The 16,939-nt window shown below is 35.2% G+C and overlaps 1 protein-coding gene across 5 annotated transcripts in view; it reads left to right on the top strand.

Annotated features, from left to right (window-relative positions):
- Nucleotides 1–16,939, top strand: part of ZDHHC14 (zinc finger DHHC-type containing 14) — a 99,881-nt gene that overhangs the window by 62,912 nt on the left and 20,030 nt on the right. For 4 of the 5 annotated variants that reach the window (XM_027631189.1, XM_027631182.1, XM_027631166.1 and 1 more), the window contains exons 3-4: nt 3,194–3,352; nt 15,321–15,458. In XM_027631189.1, the coding sequence (XP_027486990.1) occupies nt 3,194–3,352; nt 15,321–15,458 (297 nt within the window). The remainder of the gene's footprint in view (nt 1–3,193; nt 3,353–15,320; nt 15,459–16,939) is intronic. The other variant, XM_027631195.1, reaches the window with a different exon arrangement.

Below are 16,939 nucleotides of genomic sequence, written 5' to 3'. Positions count from 1 at the left end.
CATGGATTACATGTTTGGGACTTTTGTAATAGGGTAATAAAAATGCTGGAACCCCATCTAGTGCATGAACAGTTAACCCTGCTAGAGAAGTTATAAAACATGTCAGAACAGAGAGGATAGAAGGCAATTCCATTAGTGGGCAAATTTTAGCCTTTTTGTAAAATAATTTGTATTACTACATCAATAATGGATTGGATGAGAAAAATGTAGTAGTGGTCAAACACAGGTCGTTGGGGGAAGGTGATTCCATAAAGGTTAATTTTATTGTGCCTCAAAGGGACCATATATATTGAAAGATTTAACTGTGTTAGACCCCAAATACGAGCAGTCAAATTGAAGGCTAATTACAGTCTGAAAATTCGCAGTGGGACCAGGACATGTTTAGCACATTTAGATTAGATAAATCAGTTTAAATCCAAACATGTTTGACCTTGCTCAGTTGCTTGCTTCCAGGAAAAAGATGCTAGTAAACAGAAAGACTGGGACTTTTAGGTTTGATTATGCAATTTAGGATTGCGAGTAAAATTCTAAGTCCATGGAAAGTCAGCAAGACTGTTTTCATTAATTTCATTTGCATCAACTTTCACCCTTGGATTTTGTTATTAATTTTCCTAAGAGAGCTAGGGTTTGCTGTCTCTGTGAACTTCCCTGCAAATGTCTGGGAGGAAATCGTCTTAGAAAACTAGCATTGTAAATATAATGGGCTGGATAGTAGTCTCCCTTCTCCACCAGAGAAGACAGAAGTTGCCTTTGAGATTCTGCCAGAGCCCATTTAAAACAAATGCAGTGCACTTTTTGAAGTTCATGAAAGGGAGGGGAAATATGAATATTTAGTCAATATTCGGTTTATAACATAAATGTTTCTTTAGGAAAAAGAGCATTTTTCTTCTAACCAATTCCCCTTGACTGGTTTCAGTACTTTTCTTTCAATGATTATGTACATACTCAGGCATAATAAGATTTTTTAAAAGAAGAAAACCTGAAATATTACTGTTATTTTGGGAAATCTAATACATCAACATTTCTAGCAGTATAGAAAGCTACACCTAGATGAAATTCAGGCTTTATAAGTAATTTTTTTTATAATTATGCACCTAAATTTGGGTATGAGTATCAAATGGAAACCTTCAGTTTATTGATGAATATGCTATGCATGCATGTGTTAAATGCTTTATTCAATAAAAAACTAACTAGAGCTAATGACCTATGTTTTTGCTCACAGTTTAAGTCTTACTTCGACCAAACTATGGTAAGAAATGGGCATAACAGTGTGTTTTGTGGACCAAGGATTTCTAGAAAGACTATTACCAGCCTGCTGGTTATAATGTTACTGGAAGTTTTTTTTTAATGTAATGTAAATTATAAGACATTCTTCCCAGTATTCTGGATTTAGGAGTCATCCATGTCTCTGTAAAGCTTTAAATAGTATAAGCACCATTGTGCTCTGCCTTCCAAAGAACATCTTTTCAGTTTACACACTGATATACACTGGTATACAACTTGTAATGCAATACTTATTGAATTAAAAATACTGTGTTCTAGTAGTATTGGCCTTGAGGTCAAAATCAGTGTTATTGATAGTTATGGGAACCACACAGTAGTCCATGGTTCCATATGCAGGTCATAGGACCTGGCCAACCATCACAAGGGCATGGTTTAGATCCAACCCAAGCCAATGACTGTACCTCACTGAGCTCTAGGAGGTCCTTCTAAGCTACTGTTTCTTCAGTGTTCACCACTTCGTTCTCAGATGTTTAGGAGCTTCGCACCCAGATTCCATCACTCTCAGCTATTGCTCCCTTTCTTCCTTTCATCCTCTTCTCCAACAGAGCTTTCTGAAGTCTATTTCATTGATCAAGTTTACAGTGGTGTCCCACAAGGACTTTTATTGATGCATATTTCTGAAGTGGGTGAGCACATTGCAGACAAGAACTTCTTAAGGGAGGTTTGCTACCAAATCAGGCACTTTGTATAATTACACCTTTGTTAGCTGTGCTGTTGCTAGTTTGAATATCTTGCTAGGTGAGGAGGCTTTCTTATTGCCCTCTTGGAAAATACGTAGTTTGTAGGCTGTGTAATTCACAGAAACTGTAATTGTGGGTGATATTTCTAACAATTTGAGCTCAAATACAACTCATAGATCTTTTAATAACAAGCCCCACATGAAAGCGAGTGGGACAACTTAAGACACCGTTGTGCAAGTGACTGTGACTTTGAAATGTATTTTCGTTCATATATTGGAAAGTGCTTTATTTTACTTTCCTATTGTCTTAGCTGTTCTACCTGTCCAAGAGTAATAATTTAGGGGGGTTTCACTTCTGTGGTTTGATTTGATTGTGATTACACAAGAACAGTTAAACCTAGAAAAAGGTGCCACTTTTAGATGTTCAACTTTGAGTAAAGTTCAGCTTGGGCTAAATTGAATTTTAGTGACTTAGCCTGATCGGTACTTTAGTTGCCAGAAAACTTACTGCTAATGTCCTAAAATAAAACAAAATGAAGTTAAGAAACCAAAACCAAAATTCCACCACTTGTATCAATTGAGATAGTTAGAAACTGGTTTTATGCAACAAACAAACTTCAGAGTGTGTAGAAGTAACACTGGGAGTTGTATTTTCAAACTTCTAAACAGCAAGAGCTGAAAAATACTATTGTGAATGTGCCCCATTGTACCATAGCATTCAAGGGATCTCAGCATATGCTAGGTTCTGATGACAGAGCTGTTGTTGCTTAAGTAAATGTACAGGTTCTATATTTCATTGTAGAATTTCTGCAGCACTTCTAAAGAGACTTTTCATTATTACTGGAATTCTGAAAATATTCAGGAATATCCTAAGGAAAACTTGTCCAAGTTTTACTATCCTACACCAGTATTCATAGTTGTCTTTAATGTATTATCTATGAACTATTAGGGGATGTGAGAGTTGTAAGAGTTTGGGGATCAAGGTCACTGTCAGCATTTGAGAATTGGGCTTGGATGGTTTCTTTAATTTAAATTGATTGGCTATGTATGCTATTTTTAATGAAATATCTCTTTGCTACATGTTATTTTAGGAGAGTTAGGAGGGCAACAATTTATTTTAAGTGTGTTAATATAAATTTGAGGCTTTCTATAGATTGCCATCAAGGACAGTCATACGTCAGCATACATCATAGCTTGTGAAAAATTAATGTGTTGTATTTCCATGTTTAGATATAGCAAATGGCTCCAGTTCAGGAGGATATCGCCCCCCTCCCAGAACAAAAGAAGTGATCATCAATGGACAGACAGTGAAACTAAAATATTGTTTTACTTGCAAGATTTTCCGCCCACCTCGTGCCTCACATTGCAGCCTTTGTGATAACTGCGTAGGTGAGTAAAAAAAAAGATATGGTATATGTTCAATTTGGTAGTATTTGGTATTGTTATGAATACTTTACTTAGGAGAGAGAAAAGAATCAGCGTTAGTGACAAGATTACTCATAGGTGACTTGCTGTGTTCATCCTTCTTTTCTGCAACCTCTGTTAAATGTTAAGAATTTTAGTGGAGGCAGGAAAGGAGATTTGGCCTAACAGATGTTGCTAATCTAAGAAAGAAAAATATCTTCTGATGCATACACGTCCTAACCTTCTCTGTAAGGCAGAGAAGGTCTGCATACAATGTACAATGACCTTTCTGATGCAGAGAATCAACCTTTATGGAAGTCTCAGAATTGTTTCCTTCAACAGCAAGGAGCTGCTTCCCCAGTTCATTAGAAACTGATTATAACACATAGTTCAAACTGTTAGGGCTTGGACTGTGACCAAAATACACACTGTAGGTGATTCTCACCTTTGAGCAGTTTTATGATTAGAAATTTTGAAGTCAGAATCCATAAGAAATTATGGGCAAACATGGTATTTTCAGAGTAAGTACATGTGGTCAGGACCTAAGCATATTTTATAATGATAGGGTTGGGGTTTGTTTCTTTCTGAACATCTTGTCCTTTTTCATGATTATTTTCTATGGAGGGCAGACAAGGTGATTAAGATATGCTTGGATTTAAAAGCAGACCAAAAATCCCCTACCAATCAAATCTGAGTGGTTTCCAGTTAATTAGATCACATTTGGAGTTTAGTGCGGTTGATTAGCACACTGTTGAGCCTGGATCTTAAGCATTCAAGAAAATAATGTAGAAAGATGTCTCCAGCTGAGAAATGTAATTGCAGCATTCAGTAGTGATATTTTTAGATATAAAGCAGTCATTGAAAGAATTGGAGTTTTATGTTTAGATGACATTCATTTAGGGAGTACACTTGCATCACAGTGAAAAGTTTATTAGCCTTTTGGCCCTGTGGAATTGATTGGTATCTCTAGATGGTTCTTCCAGTAAATAAATTTTTCTGATGTATTAGAATTTTGTAAGTGTTGCAAAAGCTCTTGAGCAAGTAGGAATGTTTATGAATTGCAGTTGACATATTTTTCAGAAAAATATTTTAGCAAATGTGTAACCTGAACATTACAGTGTTATGATATTACTCAGCAAACCTGATTATTTGGAAATACAGTTGTTGACCAATGCAGTAAATAAAGTTAAAAGGCTGTTGTTGTCTTTACCAAGAAAGCATAAATAAGAGCAACCCCTCCACACACATTCTGAAGCTTATTTTAAAATAATGTTTTGGTTTTTTAATACACTGGTATGAAGGATTTTTCTATAGGTTATTCTGTACCATTTTCATACTACATTTGGAAAACCTATTCTGTGAAATATCACAGTCTTCTGATTATGTCTGTGGTGAAACAACAGATGTGAGTTATTATGAATGTCTATCAGAAAAGAATCTGAGCAAATGATTCATACAAGTGAGATATCTTTTCTGCCTATAAAATAGATATGATCATCATAATTTGCTCTTGCACATTTTTTAATTTGGAGTTTATTTGTTTTAAAATAATTACATCCATTAATTGGAATGAATTTGCTGTGGTTTTTTTCCTCAGTGTTTATAATGAGAATTACAAAAAACGGTGACTTTTTCAGAGTACACTGTATAGTAGTTTTGTTTCTTGATTAGGTACAGCTGTTTTTCATATAAGTATGCAGATATAATGAACGCAAAAAGTGAAATCTACAAATACCTGCAACTAATTTTCTATGAAAAATAGGTGTCAAGAAAACTGGATGGCTTACATGCTTGTGGAAATCTAAGTGTAAGAGCATACACTTAATCGGAATGTGTTATGCAGTTTACCACAATCTTTTAGTTAGGATTGTCTATATGGTGATGCTTTTATTTCATTTTTAGTTTGTGACTAAATCTTGTAATAGCAATGAACGTTCTTGCGCCACTGTCATTTGCTAGGTTTTTACTGATGTAACTAAACCAATGCACAGGTAGTCCTGCTTCACACGCATGTGGATATTTAAGTAAGTTATGCTACTTAAGCATAACATCTGATATTTAAGTAACATGATATTTAAGCAGCCCACTACCAAAATGGCCACGTGTTCCTTTTTAACCACGTAGATTCCAAAGATTTTGCCGCATAGCTACAAACCAGCTACAGACTTTGTGGTGCAGGAATGGAGTCTGTCTTCAAACCAGCACTCACTGCTCAGAAAAAAACAGTATGCTACTCTTACCTAAAGTGTCTACTTGACAAATGAATGCAGTGTGAAAGAGAGGTTCTTTCATCCTGTGTTTTCTATTAATGCTTTTCATTCTCTAAGGAATCAATTGCAGCATTTTAAATATGTAAGTACATACGGAAACTTATTCTTTGGGTTTTTCCCTCTTTGGAATTGATCCTAACTTTCTAGTTGTTTAGTAAGCATGTGTGACTTGATCTTTTGCACTGACTTTTTTATAAATGTCTATATGGTATTTGTAGATAAAAATAGCAAGAAATAGCTTTAAAATAATAATAATAAAGAGGTAATTAGAGTTCTACCCATGGTAATACTTCAAACTCCTTTAGGTCTACAACATTTTCCTAGTAATATCCAAAAAAGTACATATTTTCATACAAATCTAGTTTGTTGCATTTATGTAATGCCTTCGAAAATTTGGTTGAATAAGTGTTCCCTGAAGCAAATATCTTGGGTGTATTCCTGATCTGCTTTTTTTACTGCCTCTGAATGTCAGTTGGAAGTTAGCCCCTCAAGGGTTTTGTGTACCATTACGTTGCTTAAGAATTATAAATGAATTAAAAATAATGGATGTCCAAACACAAGAAATAAAGACTTTAAAGATAAATAATGAAAGCAGACATAAATTCTGAGCCCAAGCCAGTTATTGCCAGGTTTTGACAAGAGGTTGCTTTGTAATGCTAGTAAAGCCAGTGGTTGGGCTTGCTTCTCAAATTAACAAATGGCTTCTTTTTAATTTTTATTTGGTAATTTCAATATCAACTGTGTTTTAATAAATAATTTTTGTCTTGTTTAATTTGATTTCTATAGTAAAAGCTGAAGAAGCAGGTGACTGTATCCAAACAATTTACTTAAATATGGTAGTAATGCCTAATGAGTAACAGTGAATAATGATTAGCAAGCAGTAAATCAACTTAAGTGTTCTAACCTAAATGTCTAAAGTCTTGCTTGTCTTCACAATGACACAGTTTTTCTTTTCAAGTGAAGTAACTGTTTTTAGACTTAAGACAAAAATACAGTAAGGTGGAAGAAGAGATTCACCATTTATATTAGTCTAACACAATATGGCCTTTTTATTAATTTCAAAATCTGTGTATCATAGATTTGTGTGCAACTGATGGATAAAGATTATTTTCTTTGGTTTCACTGTGTTTCTTTCAACACCTTTTTTTTTTTTTTTGCATAGAGGATTCAAAGCTCAGATTTTTGAAATTTGGTGTCATGACTTTGAAACAGTTAGTTTGATTTTTTTCAGAGACCACTGATGAACATGAAAACAGCATACTAACTTAGACCAAAATTTTGGTTCATGTAGTAGCCCCTTTCCCACCTTGGCAGAGTGGATCCCTGGGAAAGAAAAGGAGAAGAGGGTGAGCACGTGGGAATTCTTCCTGTGAATATTCTCACACTCTCAGAAATCTTCAGTGTAGGCCTTCTTGAACCCTGAGTGGTTATTCTTTTTTTCAATAGCTCTTTATAGATCCTAGTGGCCTCTATACCTAATATAAGTTTCTTGAGAGGGTAATCCAGCATGCCAGTAGTGCCGAAGGCACACACCATACTGGCACTTTTTCTTGATGTTTCTGTTTCCTGTAGGAGACAGGATTCCTCTAACTCGTGAGTAAAATTGCTTTTATACAGATCCTAAACATGACACCAACTGTCAAGATTTTGACAGAAATTTTGACAGAAAATATGCTGTATTAGAAGCCCATAGACACCTCCTTTCCGATTAAATCATTGCTTCTGTAAAGCACTTCTACCAGGCAATTGTAGGCATTGTCTTCTGGTTTCAGTCTTGACTGGACTCCATTAATTTATTGTTTTGAAAATTCAATGTGTTATGTACCTAGCAGTATGCCAAACAGCAGAATTTGGATAAAATAATTGTTTTTAAAAGTTATTTCCCAGATTAGGCACCAGTGTTGTAAACTTGTTTTTAAAATGGGGAAATAATTACTAAAACACACAAACCATATGACACATACAATGTAAGACAAAGAGTGAGAATTACCAATTTGTTCTGAGGAGAAGCTTTTCCTTGTAGTTACTCTGGATACCACCATCTTCCTGCCTGAAGAACACAAATTACTTCAAAAGTGGGCTGAGGGATGGCATTGTAACAGTTTGGCTTTTATAACAGAAATGTGTCTAAAAGTAATTTTCCCAGGACTTTTTGGTTCTTTATAAACAATGTGTGTTTATTTGATGTTGGGACTTTGGTTTGCTTGGTTTAAATTCCGTTCTGTAGCACTCTTCCTTCATTAATTTATTATTTCCCTTTTTGCCTTCAGTTCCTTTTCATGACCTTTGCTTATTTCTTTCCTTACATTTCCTGCGATGAATAGACTACAATTTTCATTTCATTTTGAACCTCCTAAACCTTAACTCTGGGTGTCTTGAAATGACTCTTTAGCTGAACAGTTAAAAGTACAAAGTTGACTGCTATGACCTTTTTTTTTATCTTTTTTTCTTTCTTTTCTTTCCGTGTGTATTTTTCCCAGTTTTTACATGTGACAAATGGCTTTGGCTCTTTTAGTTTGTTCTACCTTTTTGGGCCACCCAAGAAGCTGTCAAATGGCGTACACACCAGTATTTACAGAAGTGATATATTATTTATCATTGTGCCGTCTATATAATTAGATGTACTTTAGAAATTAAGAAAGCATGGCATCTGTGTCAAAGAGCTTTTATGTCTTAAGCCAAAACAGTGCAAAATATGTCAGAAAGTCTCTTTCAAAAAGAAAATAGTATTATAAATTACTTCAGAGAGAGGTTGTGACTTATACATCGGTCTGCATATAGTAAAGTGCAGAGATGATCATAATATCTAACTGCATAAATGATGTTGTAAACCTCAGATGTCAGAGTAAAAAAAAAAATTAGGAACCCAAGAAAATAAACAAATATTTACATTTGGTGCAATAACAATTTGCAAGATGGTTAAACTCAAATTCAGATAAAAGACAGCAACAGAGTTGGGTAAAAAGTTTTGCTTTCCTGTAAAAAAGAGCAACAAATCTTTCAACTTTGTGGATGCTATTATTTAGTAGGGATAGTGTGCTTCCTCTTGGGACAAGTTTGGGGTTTTAAAATCTGTTGCTCCACAATTGGGCGTGTGTCCAGCACTCATCTGGTTCCCAAAGTGTGAAGATGTTGTATTGACAAGGATTGGTATCTAAGGAGAGATTGTGAAGCAGTGAGGTCCATCACTGTGCCCTCTTTGTACCTGTCAAAGAGTAGACATTCTAAACTGCTGCTGCTGCATTTGAAAATGTCACCATTAATGTGCATGCAGTCAAAGGATTTTTTTAATTAGTCAACATTTATTATTGGAGGACGCAGAGATCTATGTGACAATATGGTTTAATTACCAAGAGCTGTCCTAGGGCAATGGCTGGATGTTTTCCTAATAAATCAATTGCTATTTTTATTTTTAAAATTAGGCGTGTTTGTTTTCTTTTTGTGAATGGCATTAGTCTGCCACTGTTGAAGTTGATTAGCACACAAAGTTGACATTGCAACTTAACTTTCTAAAACAACCCCCCTCCCCCCCAAATAACTTAGCTATCTGGAACAGTTTAAACAATCATGAGAGTGAAATATCTGTTAAGTAGCTCTTGTGTTTGTGTTTCTGTTTGACTTTTAGTTGTAGATATCTATGCACATTATTAGTTTATTTCATTGACAGAGACCATCTTTTCCCATGTTACATTGCTGTTTCAGTTGGCATCGCCTTGTAGACATTAGTGTCCAGAATGTAATTTGGAGTAAACTTTTGGAGAGTATTTCCCAAATGTGAACTTAAGGCTGGAAGGCTCTCTCTGTTCTTTTTGGTTTTCATGGGGTGTTTTGGTTTGGAATCTGAGTACAAAAGTACTGAAGCTTGGTGATTTAAAGGATCCATTGTGCATTGTCCATAACAGATGTTCTAAAATAACATCAGCATGCATATAAATGTAACTTGCAAATGGTCTTTTGTTATTTTCATATAAATTTCTACTGAGATTTCATTCCACAAAAGTAAAAGGAGAGGTATTGACAGAGGACTGTCAGACAGATGAATGGTGTGTAAGTTAAATTGATCCAAGTATTTGATTGCTGTTGCCCATTGATGGCAAATATCATCAGTGTGGTTTTTAAATATGATTAAATAAATAATTTTCTTAGGAGTGACAGTTTTAGTCAGTGGAACTGAACATCTGGACTAAGGATAGTTTTTTTTTTTTTATGCTATGAATACTGGATACAAATTTTTTTAAAATGTCAAATTATCAGACATTTTAAACTGACTAAAGGTCTTAATGCAATGATTATATTTGCTTTTGTGCATGTGTCGCTCTCAGCAGTTGGGATTTGACTGCTGTGTCTTTGAGGAAAAAAAATAACTCTTTGTAATAAAAAACTATTTTTTAAATGGACTTCTAAAAACCACATTTGTTTTCCTAAACATTTCAAGAGCAATCACATTCTGATGGCACTGTTTTTCGTACAAAATGTCAAGTCAAGAAGCCTGAATAGATGTGGTCACATCATGACGTCATAGTCCTTCAACAAGCTGTAATTGTCATCATTATAAATACCTGCAGATGTGTCAGTATCTCTACATAATTGCTCAGTGTGAATCCATGACAATGGACATTGTAGTCCTGTGTTGTACTGCTGCCAGTATCACAAGTAATTTTGAGTAATCCTGGCCCAGGATTGAGCTGAATGGTTGATCTGTAGTGTGATTTTTTTGACTGACACAAGATTTAAATAGTGGGCTGTTGACTCTCTCCTGTCCTGGGATGTGTGTTTGCATGTGTTAAATAAGGATGGTGCATGTGTTAAATAAGGATGGTAACATTCAGTGAATACCTTAGGTTTGTGCCTTTGCCTCACAGCGCTTTACTTGAATGGCAAGGAAGAATCATCAAGTGAATTCTAACTTGTGCTCATTGGAATCTCTGAGTAATGTGACCTAGGTATTTTTGCACCTGTCGACTTCTTGTCTTTGAGGCCTGCCTTCACATTAAGCTTTAGAAAAATGTATGCTGGTGTGTAATGATCCTGTTGAGCAAAAGAAAAAGGAAGCAGTTCGTAAATACTGCAGTCTGAAAGGCCAAGCTTGCCTAAGAATGTTCCCCATAAAAATGCTTTTGTGTTCCTTTTAAATTATAAAACTTTTATTAAATGTTTTGAAAGAGGAAGGAAAGCATTTGGGTAATTTTTTACATGATTTCTTGGAGTGTAGTGATTGAAAAATGGAAGCAGAACACATAAGGATTTAAGAGTCTGGGCTTTAAGGATTTTAAGAGGCTGTGCTGTGGAAAGTAGAGATTGGACTCCTTGGTTCTGAGCAGCAAGGAACATGCTTTAGTGTGGCTTCTGAAGGAAACACTCTATCTATAAGGCCATTGCTTATTAAAATGGCAAATGTTCTCTCTTTTTTTAAATCTGAGATATCCAGCAGTTAATGTTTCTCAAGCAAGTTTTCAAATGTAAATGTTTCAGGAAAGGTAAAAAATTAGAAGTGTCTAAAGTATGAGGTAAGGTGTTCTTCTGTGATCCAGTTAGCATAGATTATTAGGTGAGTGTTAATGAGACCACTTAGGTGAGTGTTAATGAGACCACTGAGTCATGCTGACAGCTTGTGGTTTCCAAAGGGGTCTGAGCATCATCCTACTTGTGTGATTCTCTCCTTTGTGCCTATTCTCACAGCCTTGCTAACACACAACCATTGCTAAGTCAGTTTTTCCCACTGAGCAATGAACAAAATAATTCCCTTATTTCTTTCCTGCCAATTCAGGGAGGTGACGTGATTCATCGTGAGCTTTCACAATGAAAAAAGGAGGTGGGATAAAGTGGCAGGAAAGGCAACGTGTGACCATCTCTTTCACTGCTACTAAGCTTTTAGATTGGCTCAGTTATCTTGTGAAGCCTCATCTTTTGGATTTGGTTATGGCAGTCCTGGCTATCCTCACAAGTTATTATCTAAACTCGAAGTTACTGATCACTTGGGAAAGACTAGTGAAATAAAGTCATTGTTACAGGTTTACTGACAGTTCTTGAGGTTTCTTACTTCTTTGGTTTTCTGTGATTTTTACAGCAGTGTTTTTAGTCTCCATTTGATCATCTCCTCTTTCCATTGATGCTTCACCTTATAAACTGTTCACACATTTTCTCAGTCTGTTTTGTATGCTTCAGCTTTTGTTCTCAGATCCTAAAAAATTAATCTCCAAGATTTCTCCTGCAGTTGTGATAAGTGTTAACATGTAGTAAGGTTGGTGTTACAGTTGCACTGAAATAACACTTAGCTGTTTCTGAAAGTGTCCTTTCATTCCTTCGCTGGCAGTGTGTTCTTACTTCTTCACTTGGCACAGCTTTGGTGTTTGTCTGATACTGTGATAAGCTGGTCTGAGGAGACAGGCAATAGAAAATCATGGTTTTAAGTTTTTCTGGCTCTGTCAACCAGCTCCCCAGAGGGTAAAATGAACACCAGGTTTGGCCTAAGAAAGAGGAGCCATAAAGACACAGGCAAAAGTTTGTTCACAGGACTGCTGAAAGAGTAGAAGCTGGTCCATCTGTTTTAGCAGCAGTTGTTGATTAGGTAGATATAGCTGCAACATCACACCACATTGTTAAGGCAAATATATTGCTACTTTTGCTTAAAATTGAATGCAGGAGGATGATCTGTCATAACTTTTCTATCCATGAGATTCTTCCATAGAAAAACTTTTCAGCCCTTTCAGCTTTCTTCTTCCCTCATTAAGAGTTCTAATATACTTTCATTGGCAAGTGTTTGTATTACCATGTTTTCATTCTCATAATTTCCCTCAAATATTTTTACGTTAACCTTGTCACAAATGTATGATCAAATACAGCAGTACATTAATTATAGCCTAAACATTTAAACCAGAACTGCAGTCATCACCTCTAAACAGTCTGTTATTCTTCAATAAGAGGTTGCATTTCTATTTTCTCTGTGTTTTAAGTTTGCAAGGGCTGGAATTCCAGTTTTTCTCAGCATCAGTAGTTTTTCATTTCTCTGTAAAGTTAAATCGTAATTTTGCTGCCAACTTTGCCCAAGCCAAGTAGAAATATCAGACAGAGTTTCCTTTACCAAATAATTGGTTGTTCGGTTAGTAGGCATCGGGAGGACCAAGGGTGAACCTTAAGACACTGTGTTGTCTTCATTAGTACTTATTAAGTTGTGTCTTCTTTTAAGGAAAAAAAAGCAGCTCCAGATTTAATAGCTTTTATATTTCTTAAATGTGAAAAGTTTCTGCTTAGCATTTGTCTGTTCATTTTTACATGGTTGGCAGTTTCCTCCTGCGTTAATAACTAAGCAGAGCAGCTTGCAAGCTGTTACCATTAAATTGCATTTACGTATTTGTGCTCTTCTGAGTAGAACGTTTTACTTTTTGATATGCTGTTCTGTGGCACATGTCACATGCCTTTCTATTTTATGACTGAGAAAAATGAGGCCCAGTTTATTTATCATAACATTCATGCAAACCCTTTAATCTTTTTTCATTAGGATCAATTCCAATTAAACACTGTGGCAGTTTTTCTTATCCAGCCTATTCTGTCCATTTTTCCTTTGTAGTTATATTAGGTAGTTACTTAGCTTCACAATGGTTGGAAAGGTATTTATTAAAAAAGCGGAGCCTTTCAGTTCACCAGGAAAGTTTGAAGATGAAAATTGGAGAGGAGTGACAAGTAGGTTAAAAATACCAAGTCAGTCTTTAGTAAGGAATGTATGTATGTGTGTGTATATGGATGTGTGTTTTTATTTTTGTCTGCATTTATCTGAGTATCAAATATATGTCTACATATTTCTAAGTATTGTTTCATGGCTAGAAACAGCTTTAAGTCAGTATAATTGTTGTTTCCTACTGTGTCAGCATAGAAGAGAATGAGTCTCTATGTACAGAATTTGTCTTCCAAGACATGTAATGTATTTTTTTAGCAGTAGGGTACAAAAGTACCCTAGGATTATGCTCTTTAAAAAGGCTCTGTAGCTGTATGTTTCTTTGTGGTGTTGTTTGCTCATGTGTTGTATGTGTGAATAAATTTAAATGAAGTGTTTATCAGAATATAAGGACTCATTCAGAAGCACAAATTTAAAGACAAGCACTGTTCAAAGGCAATGTCAATTTGTTTTGGAAGTACAATTGTATTGCACTAAATAAAGGTAATATCATCTATCCAGAGTGTTTAGTTCTTGGTATTCTTAGCAGTAGTCATTCAATCAAAATATTCTGAAGCCTTATCCTAAGGAAGTCCAATAACTTCACCTTGAATAACCCTGTTGGAATTTGAAACAGATTTATGGCAGAAACTTGTGTTCCAAACAGCTGTCATGCAAAACCATTTAGAAAACCCCTGAAAGTCTGGTGAACTCAGAAATCCATTGCACATGTTGTTTTGACTTTTTTTTAATTAAGGTAATACATCCTTCCAGGAAAACCTCTAATGTAGGTCTTTAACATAAAGCCATAGCTAAAATAAACTGATGCACTTGGTCAGTGTGCCTTTTAAACACAGGGCTTAAGGACTTCAAATTTATAGCTCGCCTTTCCTGTGGAATTACAAATAGTTTGATATCGTACGTCAATGGAGGCATAAAAGTCACAGAAAACAAAACAGAATTTGGACAAGGATCAGAGAGGGAGAGAAAGAGTCAGAATGAGAGCATCTGTCTTATGGTCTTGGATTTGATTTAAAAAATTTAAAATTCTGTCGGAGTAATCTCTCCAAAATGAAGTTAGGCAATGCAAGTTTGTTTCCTGGCAATAGCTCTGTTTCCACTATCCGGCAAATGGGACACAGAGGGTGGGTCCAGGCTGCCTGCGGGGAAGCAGAGCAAACTGTTCCCCCTGCTGCCTTCCAGCACTGGGGCATTTCCCCCATGTTGGGTTTGCTCATTTCTGATCCACGCTGGCCTTTTCCTATCTCATAAACAAGTTAATCTTAGGAAAATAACTGGAAAGGCCTTGGCTGAGTAAAAACGAGATGGAGCCTATTGTGCAAAGGGTAACAGCATTCAGATTACATGTACCAATTTTTATACTATGTGTTTAAATATTATCATTTGAAAAATGGTTTATGTGAATGATTTTGCTATTTTTAATGGGTTTGTATGGCAGTGTCGACTCCAAGTGGAAAAATAGGTGGTCTGGAATGAAGAGTATCTTGAGTGTGAAGCAGTAAAAGGAAGTGGGAAGGTGTAGATATTTCATACTCCTTAATGGGTGGGTGATATGATAGTATACATAAGTCAGAGGTGTGATCATGACAGATATAAGTAAAACAACCTCAGAAAGTCCAATTTTGAGTAGAAGATGCCCTGAAAGAAAAAAAAACAACCCACCCTTATTTTGAAAAAATCACGTACTACTGAGTTGCTAATGCTCCGTGTGGCAGTGGATAAATACATACATTTTGATCTGACACCACAATTTATCACAATAATACTGGTAGTTTAACAGGAACTCACCTCAACCATGCTTTGATTTCTTTAAAAACTGTAAAGTTTCATTAAAATACTCCTTTTTTTCTTTTCTATTTTCGTTCCTTTCTAAGTAAGAACTTCTCTGCAGCTACTTTGCAAATGCCAGTTAAATCATGAGTTTTAATGTAGTATTCAGAGAGCTTTTTTTTGAATAAACAGCATTTTATTAATTGTTTTCCATTTTTTTTTCTTCTGCCTCTCATTTCAGAACGGTTTGATCACCACTGTCCCTGGGTAGGCAACTGTGTGGGGAAAAGAAACTACAGATTTTTTTATATGTTTATTTTATCTCTGTCCTTTCTGACAGTCTTTATATTTGCATTCGTTATCACCCACGTCATCCTTCGTAAGTATGCTGATGAAATCAGATTACGTATGTAGCCATTTGCTTGAGTTTTTTAAGTTAATATTTTGATCATTCAGGGTTTATTTCTTTATTATTTGTTTATTTGCCTTTTCTCTGAAGCTTCACAATCCCCAGTGAGTCCCATTCTGGTCTATAGTAGGCCCCATTCATAGTAGTCATTGACTTAGCAGTAGCTTTAACTTAATACAGTATTAATTCTTTTCATTTTTTTTTTGTCCTTTTATGGATGATTTATTGGAAAAGCATCACGCATACTGTATGTCTAAGTATACAGGTAGTATCATTTACCCAAAGAACTGTTTTGTGCTTTTTTTAACTGTAAGCATGGGTCACTTGCCATCCAGGCAAACAGGTAAATTACTAGGAAATAGGTTGGAGCTATACTTTTGGTTGTTTGCTGTTTAATTTACATTGTTCTCTACCTTATTTTTAACACACATTATTTTCATTTGCATAGACATTCTGAGAATAACCAATTCATAATGAAGCGAATCAGATAAATATTCAGGAGTTTGAAGTTGATTTTTATTTGTGTTCTGAATTGTGTTTGAGGTCAGAACTCTTTTGGGTGTTGTCTTTTTTTTTTCCACACACCTAACAAATTTTGCTGGCTCCTATATGATGATGATCTCATTTATGGTAACAGGCTTTATGACTTGTCTTTAAAGATCTTTTGTATGTTGGAGTTTTTTAACTCACTATCATAAGAAACCTAGGAATGTTTTATTTTTTTTCACTAACTATGTAGGATATTGCCTTGAAAAGTAGGTCTTTAACCATTTTGGAAATGTTATCTTTTTATTTCTTTGTATTCTGTATTACAACACAAACCTGGTAGAAATAATAATTTTGGTATTTAAGACATTTATAAAGCTAACTTGACAATGGTAATATTAGAGAATGTTTTCCTGAAAAAAACATGTTAGATTGTGCTCTTCTAAATTGCTTACAATGTGCTGGGAAAAGCTGTATTTTAAAAAACAGAACTTGTGCTTTTATTTGTTCTTCACAAAAGAATGATAAGAGTACTGAGCAACTCCCTTATAGCTCAGAAATCTAGCTCATAGGCTAGAACTGGTGTGCCTAATTTTGAGGGAGTCTGAATAAACAAGTTGTTCTCACTAACAGATACAGCATTTCTAATACCAGTTGTTTAAAAAGGGAAAAGTAGTTGTTGGAAAAAGAACACTTGCCATTAATACTTAAATCCTTGACATTTATCTGGGCATACACACAGATATACATATATACACACATTTTATATACATATATACATACATAGTTTTTACATTAAGAAGAAGGAAGCGTGTTTTTTTCTGCCATCTTACCTTGCTAGAGTTCAGTAATTGAAAACATTACTAGTCTGACAATGTAAAGCTACTTTTGACACTAGCCTACCTTCATTTCACAGGAACTACAGTGCTTTTCTCTTTAGTTTTCAGCATATGAATTACCAATAT

Source organism: Corapipo altera, unplaced genomic scaffold (assembly GCF_003945725.1).
Source record: "Corapipo altera isolate COAL_440 unplaced genomic scaffold, ASM394572v1 2b, whole genome shotgun sequence".
Lineage (NCBI taxonomy): Eukaryota > Metazoa > Chordata > Aves > Passeriformes > Pipridae > Corapipo > Corapipo altera.
This window is presented reverse-complemented; position numbering and strand designations above follow the sequence as displayed.